At 38.6% G+C, this 24,406-nt stretch overlaps 1 protein-coding gene across 1 annotated transcript in view; it reads right to left on the reverse strand.

Moving 5' to 3' along the window:
* The window catches only part of PHKB (phosphorylase kinase, beta), a 243,942-nt gene that overhangs the window by 56,226 nt on the left and 163,310 nt on the right, over nt 1–24,406 (reverse strand). The window contains 1 exon segment of the mRNA XM_011952602.1: nt 23,085–23,179. Coding sequence (XP_011807992.1) covers nt 23,085–23,179 — 95 coding nt within the window.

The following is a 24,406-nucleotide window of genomic DNA, read 5'->3' on the forward strand; positions in this document are numbered from 1 at the left end:
CCAAGGACACAGACCTAGTGGAGCTAGAATTCAGACTCAGGCAGTCTGACTGCAGATTCTGTGTTCATAATCACTCACTTATCCTGCCTCTCAAAGAGCAGAAAGACAGACTTTAGATTGAAAGATCTACATACAAGTCCTATCTTGTCACTTCCTCTAGCAATGATCCTGCTCATCTGATGGGTGCCTTAGATTACTGTGGACAAAACTGACCTGATCTCCATCCTTAAATCTACTAACTCCCAAAGCATTCCTTATCTCTATAAGGCCCCATATTATGAGCTCATTTGCTCTGGCCAAAAAAAATGTGTAACTCATCCTAAATTCCTTTTTCCTTCAAACCCCATAACCAATAACAGCAAAAAAACCAAAACAAAACAACGACCAAAACTGAGAACACTTATTGAGAATCAGGTGGCTATATTAAATTATATACTCTTAAACACCCCTATTAGGTAGGTTACTATACTTATTCTCATCTACTGATGAGAAAACTGAGGCAAAGAGTGGTTAAAAAACTTATCCAACATCATAAGCTAATACATACAGCTATTAAGTGGCAACATGGAGATTCAAACATGCGCAATCCAATCTACTTCTTATCCATTATAGTATACTGTCTGCCTCTGTGACGTGCTGCTAATTCACCAAGTCGTCACATTGGCTCTACCTCCAAAATATGTCTCAAACATACCACTTCTCTCCTTCTCCACTGCTAATACCACCCTACTTAAAGTAACCATGATCTTTTGCTTGGTCAACTAACTGGTCTACTTACTTCAGTCTTAAACCCCATTCCACCCATCCTGAAAACAGTAATTAAAAAGTGTAAATCAGATCATCTCACTACTACTACACCCCACCCACACATGCACATGCATATGAACACTCTGCCTAAAACTCTCCAGTAACTTCCTGTAGAATGAGAACAAAACTGCTTATCAGGCCCAAGAGGCCCTCCATGATCTAGCTCTGGCATGCTTGCCTCTTCTTTCTTATTCTCTCTTCTCTTCTTCACCATGTTTTAGCCACCCTGGGTCCTCTCTGTCCCTTGAACATGCTAACTATGTTCCCATCAAGTGCACTGGTTACAGCTGTCTGGTATGTTTTCTCCTCCAGGTTGCAGAACAAATGCTTTCTGGTCATACAGGTCTCAACCATCATCCCTGCCACACAGGACTCCTCTCTCCACCATGGCCAAAGTTGTTCTCCTCAGGCATCTCCAACCCCAGTCTACCACTTTACCTTATTTTGTCTGTCTCATAATACCTGTCCGATACAGAAATTATATCATTTATTGTTATTCATTCCCTTCAGAAAGTAACTCCCTGAGAGTAGGGAACTTGATCTAGCTGGTCTACTGCCACCTCCCCACGCATGGAACATAGTAGTCATCCTTACTATTTGATGAATGACTGCCAGGGCAAGTTTCTCAATTCTTTGCTTATCTGTAAAATGGGAAAAATATTTACAGTGCCTACTACAAAAGGAGAGGATCAAACAAAAGAGGGCAAGTAAAATATTTGCAAACTTTGATCTGTTACACAATGATACTTATACTATTATTTGCTGTATGACTCATTATGTCACTTAACCTCAATAAGCCTCAGTTTCCTCATCTATAAATTGGGAATAATAAAAATATCTATTTCCTAGGTTTATGAGAATAATACATAATACATAAGCATTTAACACTGGCATAAAGTAAGTGTCCAAAAAACATTAGCCATCTATCAATGCCAGTAACACAATCACAATCCTGGGTCACTGCAATAGGCTTCCTCAGCTTTCTGCTCCACACCTGCCTTTGCCCGTTGTCTGCACTTTATGGTCAGGTTCATTTTCTTGTATCAATGATCTGCACAAAGGAGGTGGTCAAAAAATATTTCTTGAATGCATGAAGAAAGGGAAGAGAGAAGAGTTAGTAAACAGATATAGCAATATTTAGGATATTACCACTCTACCCCAAAACTAATGTTTCCCAAATAAAGCCCAAACTTCTCGAGGACTTTTACAACTCAGGGATGACCTACTGTTTCCTGTTGGTCTCCCATCTGTTTTAGAGCACTCCATCAAAAAACAGTTCACTCATGTCCATCTCACGTTTCTGTCCACTGTCCCTTTACATTTGGACTGCTCTCTCCATTCTTTTATCTATCCAGATCCTGACTCACTCTTTTAACCTAGTCTCCTCCCAAACTCCCCCAAACATCAGGATATCCAAATATCTTTTGTCCCTACTAGAAATAGCTGGCACTGCCTGTATGAGACACTTGGCACGAGTCTTGGATCACTTCATGCCATGCCTTTGAAAGCATTATTTAGCTTTTAGAATGTGTATGAATGGTCTGTGAAACTACAGGGGCCCCTCGTGCTTACTTTTCTCACTTAGGATGTAGGCAATACCTCGTACTAAAAGAAAAGCAATTGTTATTCATTTGATGGTCTGGAGGAAGAACTTTTTTTTTTTTAGTATTGCTGGTTACATTCATTAGCAATACACAAATATTCCCTTGAGAATACCCAACAAATGCTTGCAAATGTAAACAAGGATATTTTTAACAAAAGAAAATAATCAGTAAAATGTACACATTTATATACACTATAAAAGAGTGTACACGTCAGAGTAACAATATGACTGAGGACCAAAACCCTGTAGTGAGACACATTCTCATTCAAAATTTTCATTTCTATAAAGTCAGATTGTGTTTTTCTAACATTTTTTCATTGTAATAAAACCCCCACATAATCTAAATTTAACGTCTTAACCATTTCTAAGTGTACAGTGGAAAAGGAACTTTTATAGTATAACCTCTCTATAAGCTGGGCACTAACTATATTCATATTGCAACTCATCATGCTCAAAATTTAAAACTACAGTAATTAAGACACTGCAAGTTTACCTGTCTAGATTCTAGTTTTAAAATTACTCAAATCAGGTCAAAGTAGTAAAGCTAGGAGATCTGCAGCTGGAGGCTATAAATAAAACACTGTAATCTAACTTTCAAAGGGCACACAGAGAAAACTTAATGTGAATGTGCCCTAATAGTGTTCCTTTTCCTTGTTCTTTTTTTCTAATTTAATTTTTTCAATAGATAATTCATTCATAAGGTTCAAAAATTTAACAATTATGAAAAAGTTGGCCGGGTGCAGTGGCTCAAGCCTGTAATCCCAGCACTTTGGGAGGCCGAGACGGGCGGATCACGAGGTCAGGAGATCAAGACCATCCTGGCTAACACGGTGAAACCCCGTCTCTACTAAAACTACAAAAAAACTAGCCGGGCGAGGTGGCGGGCGCCTGTAGTCCCAGCTACTCGGGAGGCTGAGGCAGGAGAATGGCGTAAACCCAGGAGGCGGAGCTTGCAGTGAGCTGAGATCCGGCCACTGCACTCCAGTCCGGGCGACAGAGCGAGACTCCGCCTCAAAAAAAAAAAAAAGAAAAAAGAAAAAGTTTTCAGTGACATGTCATTCCCATGTGGGGCCTTCATCCCCACAGTTTCCCTCCATCTAACAACCAGTCACTGCTATGATTATTTATGTCTTGCTCTACAGTTTCCTCATGCCTACAACAGCAAATGCAAATACATATTCTTATATTCTTACATTTCTACACAAAAGTTACTCTCAGCACCTTTTTCTAGTTAATAATTATATATCATGGGACTCTTTTCATATATTAACACATAGAACACATCCTCATTTTCACTCTGCTTGGTATTCCATTTTGTAGATGTACCATATGTATTAATGTCATCTTTACACCGTTTTAATCAATTAAGGCTAGTCAACCTTTTACAATAAAATCTCTGGAAATGGTTATGGTTATATAGTGGCACCATTAAATATCAAGTTTTAATTTTGCTTATGAGAGTAGAATAAGCACTCAAACTAAATCATTCAGAGGCATTGCTACCACTGGATTATGTGGGTAACTAGATGACTGTTATAAGAAAAAATCAGTAGGTTTGGGTTTGGGGAGGGGGCAGTGAGAAGTGTCTGAGTCTTTTCTAGGAGGGTGACACAGAAAGAAGCACAGATGTCCATTTACAACATGTGGAAATACATGACAGCTTGTAGATAAGAGTTATCTCATGGGATTGCTGGGTCAAATAGTATTTTGGGTTCTAGATCCTTGAGGAATTGCCACACTGTCGTCCACGATGGTTGAACTAATTGTGGCATTGTTCACAATAGCAAAGACTTGGAACCAACCCAAATGCCCATCAATGATGGACCAGATAAAGAAAATGTGGCACATATACACCACGGAATACTATGCAGCCATAAAAAAGGATGAGTTCATGTCCCTTGCAGGGACATGGATGAAGCTGGAAACCATCATTCTCAGCAAACTAACAGAAGAACAGAAAACCAAATTGCATGTTTTCATTCATAAGTGGGAGTTGAACAATGAGAACAAATGGACACAGGGAGGGGAACATCACACACTGGGGCCTGTCGGGGGGTGGGAGGCTAGGAGAGGGATAGCACTGGGAGAAATACCTAATGTAGACGATGGGTTGATAGGTGCAGCAAACCACCATGGCACATGTATACCAATGTAACAAACCTGCACATTCTGCACATGTATCCCAGAACTTAAAGTACAATAAAAAAAAAAAAAGAATTATCTCATTATGTTCTTGGTTACAGTTGTTTTGTAGTCTGGTTTGGAATGTTAAGGAATTAATACATCTTGACAGCTTGCTATGTGCCACATGTTACTCAAGAGCTTTGTTGTGTATTCTCACAAGAACTCCCATTGTAAAGATGAGGAAACTGAGGTGGAGAGCGGTTAAATAATTTGTCAAAGGTCACACATCTAGTCAGTGATAAGAGTTTAACCTGACCACACGTATGTCCAGGTCTGAAGTCAATATGGCACATGTCACAGTATGTATTTCACAGATTATGTGCTGCTTGCTGTAGTAGGCAGAGATCTCTAGAGAAACAGGAGAGAGAGGAAGGAAGAAGAAAGAGATTTGTCATATGGATTGGCTCACACAATTACGAAGGCAGGCAAGTCTCAGGATATACAGATGAGCTGGCAATCTGGAGACCCAGGAGAGTTGACGGTTTAGTTCCAGTCTGAGTCTGAAGGCCTAAACCCAGGAAGGCAGACAGTGTCATTCCAGTCTGAAGACTGCCAGGCTCAGATCCAGGAATAGCTGATGTTTCAGTTCACCTCCAAAGATAGGAAAAAAGCCCATGTCCCAGCCTGAAGGCTATCTCACAGGCAGAATCCTCCTTTTCCTCAGTGGAGGGTCAGCCTTGTTCCTTTCAGACTTTTAGCTGATTGGATGAGGCCCATTCCCATTAAGGAGGGAAATAAGCTTTACTCAGTCTACTGATTTAAATGTTAATTTCATCCAGAAACACTATCACAGAAACACTCGGAATAGTGTTTGACCAAATAGCTGGGCAGCCTGTGGTCCAGACAAGTTGATGCATAAATTAACAATAACATGGGTGCAGGAACATGTTACATTCATGGGGAGCAGAGTCTGCAAAATTCCACCAACAGTCTCTTCTTCAGCCACCTGAGATTAGGTTTTAAGAAAACTCAATTCCAAGCATTGTTTACAAAACACCTATTTTCTTATCTGCTTTTTTTTTTTTTTTTTTTTTTTTTGGCGACAGTTTCCCCTCTGTCACCCAGGCTGGAGTGCAGTAGCGAAATCTCAGCTCACTGCAACCTCTGCCTCCCAGATTCAAGCGATTCTCATGAGTAGCTGGGATTACAGGCACGTGCCACCATGCCTGGCTAATTTTTGTATTTTTAGTAGAGACAGGTTTTACCATGTTGGTCAGGCAGGTCTTGAACTCCTGACCTCAGGTGACCTGCCCAACTCAGCCTCCCAAAGTACTGCGATTACAGGCCTTATCTGCTTTTTGATAGAATATAGTTCTTTAGTTCTTGACAAGCAAATATAAAAATGACTGCCTTTTCTATTAAATCATATAGCATGTAAAGTTCATAATTCTTATTTTTGCAATTGTATTGAGCCCTGGTCTAAGTAGTTTTATTTTTAATATGTCCTATATTGCATAAAATAATCTACTGTGTCTGGCTTACATAGGTCTTTTATTGAAAGAAAGGCAAGGGAGGAGGGAGAGAAGGAAAGAAAAAGGAGCCAACAAATAAATGGGTCCTCCAAGGCTGGTCTTGCCTCAAGGGCAGTGTATTTGAAACATTCTATGCCTCTGCTTTGGGGCCTTACAGAACACTCATTTATGCTCATTAGACTTCATCAGTAGGCCCTGCCAACATCCAGCATTTTTTCATTACACTCATTTTTCAGCAAAACCTCATTAGCTGAAGATATCAGGCAGATGCTTTATACATCTCAATTCCAACTGGAAACACTGCACCCCCAGTATTTTTCCCATAGGAGCCAAGTAACAGGCTACAGCAGTCTGAGCACAGCCATGTCCTGACTGAGACACACTGGCATCTTGTTCTGACATTTCCAATCAAGCCAAAGCAGCAACATGTGAAAATTAATAGGAAAGCAGAGGAAAGTTAAGTAGAAATATCAGAGGAATAACAACATCAAGCATGGTTAAAAAGCTAAACTTGACTCAAGAGTCGACTTGGCCTGGGAGAAAACGGTCCTTTAGGCCCTGTGTATTTATATATTGGATTAGTGATTACATAAGCTTTCTATTTAAGAGGAAAACAAATGAATTTTTAAAAGTATTCCCAGACCTCAAACACAGTTTCAAACACCGAAATGAATAAATCAGGCAATGTTTTTTGACAGCAGTTCTTTCAATGACTGCGATTATAGTGGAAGAGAATACCGAACACTTTTTCACAACGAATTGATTTGTAAAACTGTTTTCACCCCTTTCTAAGTACTTGCTGTAACTGGTCTTTCTATATTTTTATCTTAAGGAAATGACAGTGCTAACAGTCTTGCTTACTGCCTAGAAACGATGCCAAAATGGCCACATAAACCCAGGTGGAGAAACTCTGACCTATGGTGTTCTCATAGCTTTAATCATGACAAAGGGGAAGAAAAAATGATGAGAACCTCAGAGAAACACAACAGGAAAGATCAACAGCAGGAGAGATGAGTAAGATGAGGGTGGAACAGAGCAGGAAGAGGCAGAAAGGGAAGAATAGATTCCAAGAATCTAGTCATTTAACTCTCAGGTTTTTTGGTCATTTAGAAACACCTCAGGTGGTAGGTTATAAGCAAAGAAAGGTCCCTAGTTGTAAACCATAAGAAACCAGGTTTTAGAATCATGGGTGAAAAAGAAGCAAGTCCAGTAAACCAATGTGTTTTTAATTTTTCTCCTTTGGGTGCTTGTACCAATGGGATCTGTTCCCTGGGATTTGAGTTGAAAATGTTAGAGATGGGAGGGGGGGCATTTCTATCATTTGGCTGTAAGGAGGGGTCTATGAGAGAGACTAGTGGCAGGACTCCATTTCAGCCAGAGCAGCACAACTATTTTATATGCTGAAAATCTACTTAAGATTTTGTCTGAAAATGGGCTTTCCTTGATAAAATCAGTAATCCACTTGATGGATGAGAAGACTGAGGCCCACAGAGGGGAAATAGCCCAGGTCCTTTTGCAAGTTAGTGGCAGACCCAGAAGCAGAAAATGTTTCTGGACTGACTTGGTCTAGAGTTCTCTTCGCTAAGTCAGGCTGCTGCATCTTACCGGTTGTACCATAAACTTTTCAATTCACTAGAGAATTGCCAAGTGCACCATTCCACTTAGGAGAGGAAATGAATACAAAGGCCATATGAGAAGTTACTACAGTGTGAAAGCCACCTAAGAAGAGAGGCCCTGGAGGGGAAGGGCACGAAAACCTGCTCTACTTTCCTTTTGGCACTTGATGATCATCTGAATGACAAAAAAGACCGGGCTGGAAAGACAATGCAAGGGCCAACTTGAGGCAAGATTTATCATCACTGGGTCAAACCCAACAACTACAGAGGCACCCAACAGGCTCTAGAATCCACCGAGCCTTTAGCATCGCAGAGCCATCTTCACTGAGTTGAGGCCAAACTGTTTCTAGTGAGGATTCACACAGGGGACCCAACTGCAGAGGAGATACTCTACCACCACTCTTTGCAAGTAAACATAAAGGTTTTCTATATCAATGAGATAATCCAACACTACAATTTGTACACTAGAAAGGTTTCTGCTAGCGAGAAACCTTTGAGAGTTTGCTAATTTTTTCATGCATCCAGACTTAGTAAGCAGCAGGATGGCAGAAAGATGAATGAAACATTTTCTCTATTCTTTATGAACTCACCATGTAAGACAGAAGACAACTACATATGGAGTTCAATAGGATATTAAATACGATGCTCTTAATGGGCACTTTGAGGGCAAGAGAGGGAGCATCCAACTTAGCCTCAGGGAATTGACAAGGACTTTATAGAAAAGGTATCTGAGCTGTTCTGGAAGATAAAAACTTGCCATTAATGAATTGATTCAGTTAATAGTTATCATTTACTATGTGTCATTAAGACAATAAAATCCTCTAATTAAACTTACATTTCAGTGAGAGAGATGATTAAATTTATATAAATAAACATAATAAAAGCAAAGGGTAATATATTAGAGTGACTGAAGACAGAGGCTACTTTAGATTGATGGTCAGAAAATAACTCTCTTAGAGGGTGTCATTAAATCTGAGACTTAGAGACAAAAAGGAGTGTGCTAAGGTCTGGTAACAGGCACTTCGGACAGAAGCAAAAGTGTGCAAAGGCCCTGAGAAGGAGAGAGCCTGAAGTGCTGGAGAAACTGAGAGGAGACCAGTGTGTCTGGAGCATAACAGGCAAGAAAAAGAGTGACAAGAGATAAGGGTGGAGACAGCTAAGGCCCCACAGGGCCCTACAGGCAACAAGGCATTTGGCTTTCATCTAAGTGGAATGAAAATCTATTAAAAGGGTTTCAAACAAGCAAAAGACTCAATATAATCTACATGTCTACAACAATAGTAATAAACACATATATAGTACTTATATGGGCCAGGCCCTGCCTAAGCACTTTACATACACATTAACTCACATGACGGTGGCTCTCTTGCTGCCATATAGAGATGACTTACACGGGGCAGAGTAGACATATCGAGATTAGTTGGAGCCTGCAGTTGAGAGATGATGGTGACCTGGACTATAGTGAAGTGAAGAGATGGGAAGAGGGAGCTAGGGAAAACATTTGGGGACTATTTAGAAAACAGAATTCTGACAGGACTGGATTTAGAAGAGAAGAGGAGAGGCAGGCAGAGAGGAATCAAAGATTACTTCTATGCTTTTACAGTGTTTAAAGGAGGAAGGAGTGTTCAATTGTGCTGAATGTCTTTGAAGTCAAATAGACTGGTATCTGAAAAGAGATCACTGGAGTTATCAATTAGGAGGAGATTAACAACCCGTTGCATGTGGTTTTTGTAGAGTGGCAGTGTAAGAAGCCAGACTGTGCATTACAAGGAGTGACTGAGAATTGAGGACATGAAGATGGTGCAAGCATTTTTCTAAGCTGCCTGAAAGGGAAGGAAAGAAGGGAAGTAAAACAGGCCCTTGAGAGAGGTGAATAGCTGCGGAGCACTTAAATACAGTCAGGGAAAGAAGTAAGTAGAGAAAAAGGTACAAAATATAGAGGAAAGAATGAGTATCAATTGGAACAGCTGAAGGTAGAGGGAAAAAAGCTGGGTGAGTTAATGCCTGGGGATGGAGGTTTTTCTTAGTCTTCTGGGATTCAGAGGAAGAGATCCAATTGTAATTAGAGGCAATGATCTTAGCATGTATTAGAATCCATTAGCCTAATTTTAATTTTATTTTTATAAACCCTTCTGAGAAATTAAAGCTCCATCTCCCACTTTGCACAATTTTGACAAGGAAGAGCTCATGTTCTGCTTCATAGGGTTATTCATTCTTTGCTGCCATATTAAATTCATATTCTTGGGCTGAATTTATAGTTTCTTCTGATTAATGATATGATTAGGAGCCATAATCAGTGTCCAGATACCTGACCATGTTACAGTGTCCCTCTCAATTCATCTTCATAAATCAGTTGGTTCTACAAACCACAGGCTCCCATAAAAGATGTTTTTAAATAAGGTTGGGGAAACAATAAAGATGCTCACAGAAATAAATGAGGAGAACATTAAAATATAAATATTTGCTCAAAACTCATGAAGATTCATAAACTTTATGAAAATTATTCATGAAAATATATAAAAATTATATGAATTATATGAATATGTAGCCTTCATTGAGCTTCTGAAAATCATTTTCAAAAGGCAGGTTTCTTAGGCATTATATTCTGATATTTCTAATTCAACACCATTCTTAAGAAGTATAGGATACAATAGAATAATGTAATCTTAGAAGAGGAAATAAGTAATTAAGCTGTGTCTATAACAAATCAAAACTGTCAGGCTGGGCGCAGCGGCTCACGCCTGTAATCCCAGTACTTTGGGAGGCCGAGGTGGGTGGATCACTTGAGATCAAAAGTTCAAGACCTGCCTGGCCAACATGGTGAAACTTCGTCTCTACTAAAAATACAAAAAAAAAAATCAGCCAGGAGTGGTGGTGGGTGCCTGTAATCCCAGCTACTCAGGAAGCTGAGGCAGGAGAATCTCATGAACCCAGGAGGCAGAGGCTCCAGTGATCCAAGATTGTGCCATTGCACTCCAGCCTGGGCAACAAGAGCAAGACTCCGTCTCAAGAAAAACAAAACAAAACAAAATCAAAACTGTCAATATATGGAGCTAATTTTTTAATGGAACCAAATTAAAAAAAAAACCCAAAAAACAAAAAACCAAGTTCAAAAGCCATTAAAACAATGGCTTCTGTCTATACAGTGATAGTCTTAATCAGAGATACACAAAGGGATAAAAGAAATCTAACAGGTTAAATACTAAACATTTAATTTCTTTCTAAGTTGAATACAGTCTAAAAAATATATCCAAAACACTGAAAATATAATGTTTTCCTCCAGACTTTATAGGATTTTTTCTCATCTCTTTAATGAGAAAGAAATATTACTTATACAATAAATTATTGAAATAAAAAACAGCAATATTATTTATTTAGCTTGCATAATGTGTCAGACATTTGGTTAAGAGGTTTACAGATACTATCATTTCATCATAAACACAACCCTGATTTAGGGATCATTATTCCCATTTAAAATATGACAAAAGAGGGGCTTAGAAAGATTAATTCAATTGTCCAAGGTCACACAGTTAATAAGTGGAAGAGGCAGGTTTTATAGCTAGGCCTATATGAGATGCAAAGCCACTATACTATATTACTTCCTTAAAAACAAAAATTTATTACATATATATGCAGTGTTCTTTGATCTTTAAGAAAGTAATTCATGTAAAACTCTATGCATCTGTATTTTTAGAGGAGAAAGCATGAAACTCCCTCTTTCTCATTAATTTGAAAAATGAGAGACCAAGTGTACTATATGTTTTTAGCTGAGATCTATATAAATATGTACACGATTTAGCAAACAAGTACTGACTTTCATCCGCAATTTGGAAACTTGCAGTACAGAAAATAAGGTTTTATGACTAAAAAGCATTCCTTTCATACTGGCCTTTTCTCCAAAGACTGTCAAAGTAGATCAATCCATTTTAATTGGCATATTAAATGGGCTAGTCTACTTTGCAGAGTCAAAGCTTGGGTGTCACTGAATATGAAACTGAATTCTCTCAAGGGTGTGTCAATACACATGATCTGCTCTATCATGATAATTCTGCCATTAATGTAAAATATTGCCTCAAGTAGCTGACTAAAAATACTTGTATTTTATTCACCTGCATGACGGCAAAAATACATGGAACTCTCCAAGGACCTCATGAGAGAAAAATCATTCCTCAAGAAAGTAGGGGCTCCCAAAGCCCAATCCTCTGGCTTAGAAGGGGGCAACTTGTCAGGATATAGATTATTAAATATGGTGGAGCTAGAAGGCATTAATCGATAGGTTTTCTTCAAAGATCACTAGACCTTCAAAAACTGCGAATGGATTCAAAACAGGAAAAAAGTGAAGTAGGTAAATTTCAGGTTAAATTCATAAATTTATTCATATTTATGAAAAACTGAGATTTCTTTCTTCAGAGAAAAATGTCAGAAATACAGATTCATTAAAACAATACTAGATCACAATAATCCTTGTACGTCTTTATTCTGGACCATAAATCTTGCTTTCTCACTTCTATTTTTCCTTCTTTTACATTTTAGCCATGAGTATAAGAAGTTTCCATCCTGTAGATGAAATATTTTATTATACATCATGCCTATTATTGAAACTTTTAATTTTAATAGGTTAAGTGTGTTAATTAGAATTATGTTATTAAATATGTTTAAGCTCATTTTTTTGACTTCCAATTCAAGTTTTCTCAGTTCTGGATTTTTTTTTAATCAAGGCATTGAATTTTAATTGGCTCAGGTATAAATACCAATTGATAAGAAACTCTTCACTACCCTTCAAGACGGCAGACAGAATTACCTGAGGAGAAACTCTGTGTGGCTGTGGCATATTCAGGCTAGGCTCTCTCAGAAGCATCTTTGATGCCTTGACTATTTTATTCTGTTTCATTATGATAATCATAAGAACTTCTATTCAGTACTCAAATTCACTCCCATGCTTGTAGATTAATTTGGGTTTTGGGACCCACATAAACACTTTATTTCTTTGCCAAGCTAGTGAAGTTGTTGTTATTATCTTTTAATCTTTTAAGTAGAAATTATGTCTCAAATTGGTTAAACTATTTGAGAACATTAGAATAAACTAAGCCAAATAAAACAGAGCCACATGCAAAATTTCCTTAACCACCTTAAATTTCCTTAAATCTTTTTAAAGACTAATAAATCTTTAAAAACGGAATAGATTTGGAACAAAACTTTAAAAAAGGAAATAGCTACAAGTCCATATTGTAGGAGTGCTATATAATGTATCTACTAAATTAGGAGGGGCTTATAACCTTTCTTGGATTGCAGTAAACTCAACTTCCTGAGCAGATGGTCTTCCACTATATAACTGCTCTTTAACTCCTTACAGTCTGGCTTCTGGGCACACTACTCCACTAAAGTCACTCAAAGGTTACCAATAACCTAGATTATAGAAGCCAGCAACAGAAGCACTAGAAGGCGATTTACAAATTAAACCCAGCCAAATAATTTTACAGATTAGAGAACTACACTCCAGAGATGCTAGGAGTCCTTCCCCAGATTATACTGCAGGTGAATCACACAAGGTCTAAAGAACTAGCACCTGAATTTCTGCCAGTGCTTTGCTGCTCCTCCCAGCCAATGAGGTAGTCAGCCTTCCTGAACCAATACATCAAAATTCTTTACACCTTACACTGTTTCAATCTTCTTGCTAGATTACTCTGTCCTGCCCTTCCTGGAACATCTTTTTTTCTTTTTCTTTTTGAAACAGAGTCTCACTCTGTCGCCCAGGCTGGAGTGCAGTGGCATGATCTTGGCCTACTGCAACCTCTGCCTGCTAGGTTCAAGCAATTCTCCTGCCTCAGCCTCCTGAGTAGCTGGGACTACAGGTGCGCACCACCACACCTGGCTAATTTTTGTATTTTTAGTACAGACGGGGTTTCACCGTGTTGGCCAGGCTGGTCTTGAACTACTGACCTTGTGATCCACCCGCCTTGGCCTCCCAAAGTGCTGGGATTACAGACATGAGCCACCATGCCCGGCCAGAACACCTCTTTACTCCACCATCCGCATTACCTATACTGTGGGAAAGAATGAAGCCTGGAGCCTGGCCTTCCAAGAATTGTCTGCTCCCATAGGTTAATTTCCACCATGAACCATGTTCAATAGAACACAATCTTACATCTTTTATTTATATTAACTACTGGGCACCTCAATTAATTGTCATGTCTGCATTGGAACTATCAAAATACAAGTAACAACGATAGCTAAGCCCAAGGTTGGATTCAGAAGCATGCAGTGTGCCTCCTGTGTTCTTAACCATTTTGCTAGGCAGAACATCCAAACAATATGAAACCTTTCCTATTTGTACTCTTGAATATTGAAATACTATTTTCATATCAGATTTTTTTTCTATGATTCTTCCCTTGACACTAGAATGGCTTATTTATGTAAAAATCCTGCTTTATCCAACAACATCAATTTTGAGAAACAACATCAATTTTTCTTAAATTGGTTTAAAAACAAAATGAAGGGGGAAAAAAGCAATTCCTGGCTGGCTATTGCCTGTTTCAGACAATATTTTCAAACTAGTTTCAGACAATATTCCAAAAACATTTAAAAAGGTATGAGGTGTATTTTCCTACTTAACCAGGAATCTTCTGTATTCTAATTAGTATAATACACATGTAAAAATGAGTCCATTTGCTACAGAACTCCAGAAACCTACCCCTTAGTTACTATAAATAGATGTTCTCTAGGGATCACCTTATCCCTAGTGGACAACTGTAACGCAAAATACAATAAATCAATAAAATGCATATGGCCAGCTGCTTGCAGTTTCTGCTGCAACCAGAGCTCTCCCAAGTTTGAATGAGCTGCAAAGGCTGGAAACAACAGTCTTCAAGAAACCATTATTTCACATTAGCACGGCAGAGGTGCTGCAATATGAACGATGAAGGTCTCATTCATAGATAATCAGTGGGTACCCGGCACCAGAATTACCTAGGCAGCAGAAGATGATGGGTCCTTTAATAGGAACAAGTTAGGGTGAACAGGGAGAGGGAGTAAACACCTCCTGAAAGTGTTTTCCTTTGGATAAGGAAGAAGAAAATCCCTACTAAAATTACTGTTATAGATCTGTGGACTTGGTTTCACCCTAGCATAACAGGGAAGAAGAAAGAAGGAAATAATTAACATGATGGTATAATGAATCCCAGCATACATTTTGTACTGATGGGGCATCTTCGTATTTAATTTTTCAGATCACTTCCACAGGCCTCTCAGCATCGTAAGGCACAGGTGCAACTGTGTTCCTATGATGTGATATTCAGCCAGGCTGTTCAAGAAACAAGCCATTTCTCCTGTTAACTCCTTCACACCATTACAAAAATCACTGCTTCGAAAAGCTTGACATTCCCTCCTTCCTTTCCTTCTTCAGTTAACACCTTCATATTGGTTTTGTCACTTGACAACTGTGTGACCTTGGAGAGATTACTAAACCTCTCTGAGACTCACATTGTCTACCTGTAAAATGGATATAATATTTGTCTCAGAAAAAAAATGTTAAAATCAGATATAATAAGTATAAAAGTGGAGTGTACACTGCCAATAAACAAAAGAAACACAATCAATAGTAGTTATCATTGTATCTATCAATTCTATTCTCTGGTCCTGTCAAATACCAAACTAGGCTAACAGAAGACAAGAGTAAGACACATTCTCTACTTTCAGGACCTCTTTGAGGAAGTGAGGCATGTAAACCAACAATTGCAATAGTGACATGTGTTGTACATGAAGTATGCAAAAGAAATCAGTCTTAATGGCACAGCTTCTAAACACATGACTTCTTGCCCGGGAGTAATTTGTAGGATGGGATAATATAGTATTTTGTATAATTTATTTTCCCCAAATCAAATGTGCCATAGAAAAGTGGGGGTAGAGAAGCAGATATTGTTACCCTGTTTATAAGAATAAAGGATGGTCCAATGAACAGTTTGTGGTAAATTTTCCCTTAAATATGACTTTCCCAGACAATTTAGTAAGTCTGGTGTTTAATTTACTTGGTTTGTATCTATTTGGGGCCATCACAACTATTTAGTAAATATCTACCTCTACTCATATATATCACAGTGTTTGGTTTATTCCCTAAGAACTGAAGAAACATTGGGTATAGAAGGAGAAAAAGACACTCAACAGAAACCGAGGAAAGACTCAAGCACAGGAGGTGAGGCCTGGGCTCCTAGTTCCAGAGAGCAGAGTGCATATATGCTCTCAGTTCTCATCTCTCTTCAGATCCCAGAGAAAAGACCGGCTACAGATTTAAAATAAACAAAAAAGACTAAGCCAGAGCAATGACAAAAAGAAAGAAGGTCATGAGATAACAAGGTATTTAAACACATTTCTAGTGTAAAAGATGGCAAATAAAAATGCATTAATGAATAAAGCAGAGCAGAGAAAATCTGTATAAAACAAACAATACCACTTAGAGTATCACCAAAGTGCTGCAGCAGGTATGAGAGCTGACCCACCAACTAAAAGAGACCCAGAGGGGCACTTGGTTTGCAAGCACAATGGAGGACAGGTGGGAGAAGCGGAAGTGAACAGAAGGACTGATTAAAGGCCACAGTGGCCAGCCACATGTACCACACAGGGAACCACAGTCAGCAATAAACAGGGCTTTTCTCCAAATATACAGAACAAGCTGGCTGGGGTGAGTTAAGACTTCCACTGCAAACAACAGATTCTTAAAGCCTTTTATGTTCTGGCATTTTGCAAGGGTGATAAGAGTCTTGTTTGTTCCCAATCAGATCCCTGATGCATCAATAAGGTTAGCCAGGAGACAAAACTCCCATCACCTCTCCCTCACCTCTGGATGGGATGGTGGGGGTAGCAGACTACTACTTAATATTTTGAGAATAATCAGCTCACTTATCCCACTAATATATGACTGAATGATGAGGTCTACCAGGTATGTGACAAAATAACCAGTGGGAAGAAAGAAAAACACCATACTAATGAAACACACAAACATTAGTATGGAAATTATGCTTAGTGAAATAAGCCACACACAGAAGGACAAATATGGCATGATTCCACTTATATGAGGTAACTAGAACAGGCAAATTCATAGAGACAAAAAGTACAATAGAGATTACCAGGGGCTGGAGGGAGGAGAGAAAGAGGGTTACTGCTTAATGGGTACAGAAGTTTTGTTGAAGACGATAAAAAAGGTTTTGGTATACATAGAGGCAACAGCTACATTACATCGTAACTGTACTTTATGCCACTGACTTGTACACTTATGAATGACTGAAATGATATATATATCTTTTATATGTATGTATATTTATATTACATATAGATACTATATATTATATTATTATATAAATATATTTATATAATATATAGTATATATTTATACATGATATATTGTTGGGAATAGGCCCCCAAATCTGGCCATAAACTGGCCCCAAAACTGGCCACAAACAAAATTTCTGAAGCACTGTGACATGCTTGTGATGGCCTTGACGCCCACACTGGAAGGCTGTTGGTTTACCGAATGAGGGCAAGGAACACCTGGCCCACCCAGGGTGGAAAACCGCTTAAGGTGTTCTTAAACCACAACAATAGCATAAGCAATGTGTGCCTTAAGGACATGTTCATGCTGCAGATAACTAGCCACAGCCCATCCCTTTATTTCGGCCCATCCCTTTATTTCCCATAAGGAATACTTTTAGTAAATCTTATGACTGGCTTGCTGTCAATACATATGTGGGTAAATCTCTGTTCAAGGCTCTCAGCTCTGAAGGCAGTGAGATCCCTGATTTCCCACTCCGCACTCCGTATTTCTGTGTGTGTGTCTTTAATTCCTCTAGCGCCGCTGGGTTAGGGTCTCCACAGCCAAGCTGGTCTCGGCAATATATAATATTTATATACATCATATATATTTTACTTTATTTTAAAAAAAGAAAAAATGTACTGTGAAGAATCAACAAATGTTGACAACTGTATAACCACATGCAAAGAATGAAGCTGGCTTTATACTTCACACCATATATAAAATTAACTCAGAATGGATCACAGTTCTAAATATAAGAGCTAAAACTATAAAATTCTTAGAAGAAAATACAGACACCAATCTTCATGACTTTGGATTAGGCAATGGTTTCTTAGACATGATACCATAAGCACAAGCAACTAAAGGAAAAAATAGATAAATGAGGATTCTTCAAACTTCCGTGCTTCAAATGACACCAAGAAGAAACTGGAATGATAATCCACAGAATGGCAGAAAATTTTTACAATCATATAGAGGTCTCAGAATATATAAAGAACTGTTACAATACAATAATAAAAGAAACAAATCAATTAAAAAACGACCATAGTATCCGAATAGTTCTGAATGTTCTAAAATTGGTTCTGGTAAATATACTAAAAACCATTTAATTGTATGCTTTAAATTAGTGAATTGTATGGGATGCAATTCTACCTCAATAAAGCTGCCATTAAAAATAAGTGCTCAATAAATGATAGCCATTATTGTTTAAAAAATTACTCTGAAGAAAAAAGATGAGTAAAGGAACAGAAGAAATCTTTTTTACTTGTAGAAAGACTTATGAACATATATTATCCACTATAAAAATTGGAAGTAGGAATAAGATGGCCTAGACAGATAACTATTAAAGGATTCTGAAAGCTGGAAAGAAAGCAGACTGGACTGGCCAGAGGCCTCAGCCCTTGAAGAATGGCAATACAGTGAGATTCTTGAGACTACATATATGCTAGGCTGGGCAGTGCAGGAGTCTGCAGCCTGAAATAACCAATAGGCATAGAAAAAAGAAAAATCTGTTTCTCTCACCAGAGGACTGGGAAATGGAAAGCACAACGGAGACCAAGTGGGGAGCTCTAATCTCAGCTCTTCAACTGAGATACCAGTTGGCCAATCTGTCTTCAGCAGCAACTTCAAAGTCCTGGTGAGCCAATCCAACCCAACCTCTGCTTTACAGCCAGAGCACTAATGGGCCAACATATTTGCAGCATCAACAAAGAAGCCCCAGAGAGCTTCCTGACTCCACAGTGCTCTACTACTCAGGTACCCTTGGGCAGTCCAATTCACCTGCAGAGGTTTCAAAGCAATGACAGTCCTACTCAACCCCTGCTCCACACCAGGGGCAACAGCAGTTAGGCTGATCCTCCCATGTCAGCTGAGCCTGGTAGCTTCTGGCCCTCCACCCAGTGGCATAAGGAGACTTAGGACAAGAAGAAATGGGGCATTACCTGTAGAGGAACACAAATTTGAACTGACAGGGAATTTTTCATTTGAAACTACGGAAGCCCGAGGAAGTAGCACAATATTTCTTACTGCTGAAATAAAACAATTGTTAACTAGCAATCCTATATCCAACGTAACTACCCTTCAGGAATGAAAGTGAAATAAAGATATTCTCAGACAAAGAAAAACTAAGAAATTTGTTGCTAGCAGACCTACCCATAGATAATGTCTAAAGGAAGGTCTCCAAACAGAAAGAAAATAACAGAAGAAGGCTGGGACATTCAGATAGGAAAGAACATGAAATGGTAAAAACTGAGGTCAGCACAATAGACTATCCTTCATCCCATGAACTTCTTGAATCAAAGTTTATGGCTGAAGCAAAATTTTTCACAAAACTTGATGTGCTGCTCAATGAAGACAGAGGAAATATTTTTAAAACTTATGTTTAAGAAATGAAAAAGGTAAGGGAAACTAATAGAAGAAGTAAGGTTTCTATAATTCACTTAAAGTGGCAAAATGATACCACTACACTTTTGATAATTTATGAATGTATATAGTAATTCCTAGAGCAACCAACTAATGAAAACTTAAAAAGTGATATATGAAAAAACATAATAAATGAACATTATGAATAAATTAAAGTGGAATTCTAAAAAATGTTCAAATAACCTGCAGGATTTTCTTCAATGTGTGAATGGTTAAACAAACTAAGGTACCACCATACCATGGCATACAACTCAGCAATAAAAAGAAACAAACTATGTGATATAGTTTGGATCTATGTTCCCACCCAAATTTCATGTCTAGCTGTAATCTCCAGTGTTGAAGGCAGGGACTGGTGGGATGTGGTTGGATCATGGAGGTGGAGTTCTCAAGAATGGTAGCACCATTCCCCCTTGGTACTGCATAGTGAGTTCTTACAAGATCTGGTTGTCTAAAAGTGTGTAGGCTCTCCCCCTCACTCTCCTGCTCCTGCCATATAAGACGCCTATTCCTGCTTTGCCTTCCTCCATGAGTAAAACCTCCCTGAGGCCTCCCCAAAAGCCTGGAAACATGGAAGTTGCTATGCTTCCTGTACAGCCTGCAGAACCATGAGCCAATTAAACCTCTTTTCTTTATAAATCACCCAGTCTCAGGTATTTGTTTATAGCAGTTGAGAATGGACTAATACACTGTTGATACATGCAACAACTTGGAGGAATCTCATGGAAATTATGTTGAGTGAAAAAAGTCAATCCCAAAAGGTTAGGTACAGTTCAATTTTTATAACACTCCTAAAATGACAAATTCATAAAATAAAGAACATATTAGTAGTTGCAAGGGGTTAAGAACTGGGGTGAAGGAAGTGGGTATGATTATAAAGGAGTAACACAAGGAAGACTTATGGTGATATGGGATGGTACAATTAAGTTTCTTGACCGTGACGGTGGTTACACAAAATTTTAACAAAATGCAATTAATGTAAAATATAGTCAAAAATAAAGAAACAGAAAACATTTGAGAAAAACTAAGAGATTCACAAGATGATAAGAGTGTTTTGCATGCCTGAGGCCTTGGGCCACGGTGTACCAGTTTGTCCAGAGAGTTTACACTAACAATGTGATTTACAGTGAACATCTGGGTTTTCCCTGTGGGGCTGGTGCTTAAACAATTGAGATGCTGCATGCCTACATAACTGACCTTTAGTAAAAACCATACACAACAAAGCTTGAGCAAGCTTCCCTGATTGGCAACACTATGCATGTGTTGACACATCCTCGCTAGGGTAATTAAGTGTATCTCACTTGACTCCACTGGAAGAAGACACTTGGAAGCCTGTGCCGAGGTTCCTCAGGACTTGCCCCATGTGCCTTTTCCCTTTGCTGATTTTATTCTGTATCCTTTCACAGTAATCACCCCTAAGTGTAAGTGTAACAGCTTCTAAGTTCTGTGAGTCCTCTAGTGAATTACAGTGGCTGAGGGTAGTCATGGGATCCCTGACATACCTTCTTTTGAGGGTAAGCACTTCTACCATTTTCAGAAACTGGTTGGACTTTACTACTTCCTATTTACTTTCCCAACTTGTGGCAGGGTTTAAAGCACCTAGTGAATTCCCACAGATCAGTTAGTTACAAAATCTCACCTGCTCAATCATGACTAAGTGGCTACTGACACCAACATTTCAAACAGAGGGCTGCATATCTAGAGATATGTCTGACCCCTCTGTTTCATCAGTCCACTTCACCCAGCCCCGGGAACAGACATGGGCATGCCAGGTCTTGCCTACTGCTTAAAATGGCTGAGAAAGTGGCAAGGCAGCTTCAATATTTTATATATCACCACAACCATGTAGCGACATATCCACTCCCAGTAGTTTTCTGCTGCAAATATCCCCATCACCTCCCTCTCAGAAACTGTATACAACACTGCACAGAGGTATTCTGCCATGTGGCTACAGGAGAAGAGCATTTCTCTTAGCTAGGATGTGGCTCCACTTGGGAGGCGTGATACAGATAATTCAGTAGCAGCAGTACAAAGTAATTTTTACATAAAACCTACCTGCAGAGTGAATTCTCTTTAAAATTCACTCTCAGTCACTCATATCCTGATAAGCTTTCTTGAGCAGGAGAGAAAGAGTTGCAAGCAGTATATTGTACACCAAAATTTACACATAACCCACAGCCATCATTATATGTGTCAAGCATGAAACTGTTTAAATTGATGATTTTGTTAGCCATATGCCTATGAAATGCTTTGATGTTCTCTGGCTCCTGTCCGCACACCTCAAATTTGTGACCTATTAATTTATTTTCTAAGAAAAGGCTTTGAGGTTTTGTCATTCTAGAGAAGTGGGTCACACATGTGAAATACTATTTAAGTGATACATATTAGTCTTAAAATGGCTCAGTCCCAGCACTGGTAATATGAAGTTAAATGAATTCCCTATTTTGCCATGTCTTCAAGTAAAATGGTGTATTTCAAATCGGTACAGACTGTACACTTGCACTGCACCTACAAACACTTGTTTTGTTGACATGACACAGTCTGAATCCATAGCTACTAAATGCAAAAATTTAAAAACGATTCCTTCCCCAACACGTCACCAAGTGCTGAGAACAACTCTGCCAATTGTACCAACATGAGCAGTAACTAAGATAAAGGCCAAATCCCCTCTTACATAAGGAGTTAGCAGGCCAGTGGGAAATTTCCATCACATATTAACACAGGAATTTTATGTTCTTGAGAAAACCATAGCATTTATTTACAAGTCTCTCAAATAGCTTCTCATCCATAAATAACTCAGGAGTCATTACATGATTTGTTGAAGACCAGCAAAAGAGTCAGAGAAACAGTGCAATACAATCTAATGGGGCCGTTGGCTCTCCCTTTCTCTTATTAAAACAAGCACTTATTGCTCTGTGTGTATGTGTGTGTGTGTGTGTATGTAAAATATGTAATTTTTTTAATATAAGGAACATTTCCATTTGTAAGATTATCTTCTGTAAGTGTTGATACCAATCTTATTAAATGTATGTTCACTGCTTAGAATCCAAGGCACACATGCAGGTTCATTCCCTTTCTCCTCAGGCAGTTTCCGTAATCCACAACATTCTCATTTTAACAGTCCTCATTACTGGTATCATTTAATACTTGAGGGTTTGCTCAAGTCAATATCAATCTTGCTGATCCTACAAACACTTACTTTGTTGACACAACACAGTCTGAATCCATAGCTACTAAATGTAAAAATTGTAAAAGTATTCCTTCCCCAACACATCACCAAGTCGCTGTTGCTGTAACAACTCTGTCAGTCACTCAGCCTTGTCATGGAGCCACAGTGCAGGGGAGACATCAAGCACAGGACTTTTGGGGGATCCCACTCCCTTAGATCACTGGTCCTCCTGCCACCCAGATACACTGCTTCTTCTCAGACACTTGACACCTTAAACTCAACATTCCGAAGATGGAAATGTTTACCTGGAAGGCACTTTGCTGGACCCATCTGAAACCCACTTCCTCATTAACAAATAGCCCTTTACCACAAGAAAATCTTAACTAACCAGAAGAGGGAGAAACCTTTCCTTCAGAAGGAACAACAAAAACCTATTCAGAACAAAAATACACTCTTCAATTAAGCTTAAATGTCTCTGGGCAAGTCTAAATTAAGAAATACAATATCTTTTTACCTGATTGGAAAACCTCATGCTCACGTTACGCTGATCTTTTAGTGGGACATAGCGCTGCACAGGATCAATGTCTTTAGGACTGACTAGTTCATCAGCTGAAAAAAAGAAGGGGAATGACATTACCGAAAATGCATTTGCAAAACACTATAAACCAACTAGACTTTTAGAAAATACTCCAACAAGAGCAGAATATACATTTTTCTCAGTGTACATGAAACATCCTCCGCTAGGATATACCACATACTAGGCCATAAAATAAGCCTCAATATATAGAAAAGGACTGAAATCATAAAAAGTATATTGTCTGACCACAAGGGAATGAAATTAAGAATCAATAACAGAAAGAAATCTTATAAATTCACACATACGTGGAAATGAAAACATACTACTAAATAACTAATGGGTCAAATAATAAATCAAAAGGGAAATGAGAAAATATATTCTAATATACTTTCTGATGAGATTAATGAAAATAAAGACAAACACCAAAATCAATGGGCTGTGGGTAAAACAATGCTCAGAGAAAAAATTATAGCTATAAAGTCCTATATTAAACAGAAGGAAAATCTCAAATAAATAACCTATTTTTCCATCTTAAGACAGTGGATAAGACGGCTGGGCGCAGTGGCTCATGCCTGTAATCCCAGCACTTTGGGAGGCCGAGGCGGGCAGATCACAAGGTCAGGAGTTCAAGACTAGCCTGGCCAACATGGTGAAACCCCATCTCTACTAAAAATACAAAAAAAAAAAAAAAACTAGCTGGGCGTGGTGGTGTGCACCTGTAATCCCAGCTACTCAAGAGCTGAGGCAGGAGAATCACTTGAACCCAGGAGGTGGAAGTTGCAGTGAGCCGAGATTGTGTCACTGTACTACAGCTTGGGCGATAGAGAGAGACTCTGTCTCAAAAAAAAAAAAAAAAAAAAAAAAAAAGACAGTGGATGAAAAAGACCAAACTAAATCAAAAGCAACAGAAGGAAGGAAATAATAAAGTTTAGAGCGGAAATTAATGAAACAAAGTATAGAAAAACAATACAGAATCAAGGAAATCAAAAGTAGTTTCTTAAAAAGCTCAATAAAACTTGCAAACCTTTAGCTAGATTGACCAAGAAGAGAGAAGACTCAAATTACTAAATCAAGAATGCAAGAAAGAACAGAGATATAGACCAATGGAACAGAACAGAGCCCTCAGAAATAATACCACACATCTACAGCCATCTGATCTTTGACAAACCTGACAAAAACGAGAAATGGGGAAAGGACTCCCTATTTAATAAATGGTGCTAGGAAAATTGGCTAGCCATAAATAGAAAGCTGAAACTGGA

Source organism: Colobus angolensis, unplaced genomic scaffold, assembly GCF_000951035.1.
Source record: "Colobus angolensis palliatus isolate OR3802 unplaced genomic scaffold, Cang.pa_1.0 Scaffold343, whole genome shotgun sequence".
Lineage (NCBI taxonomy): Eukaryota > Metazoa > Chordata > Mammalia > Primates > Cercopithecidae > Colobus > Colobus angolensis.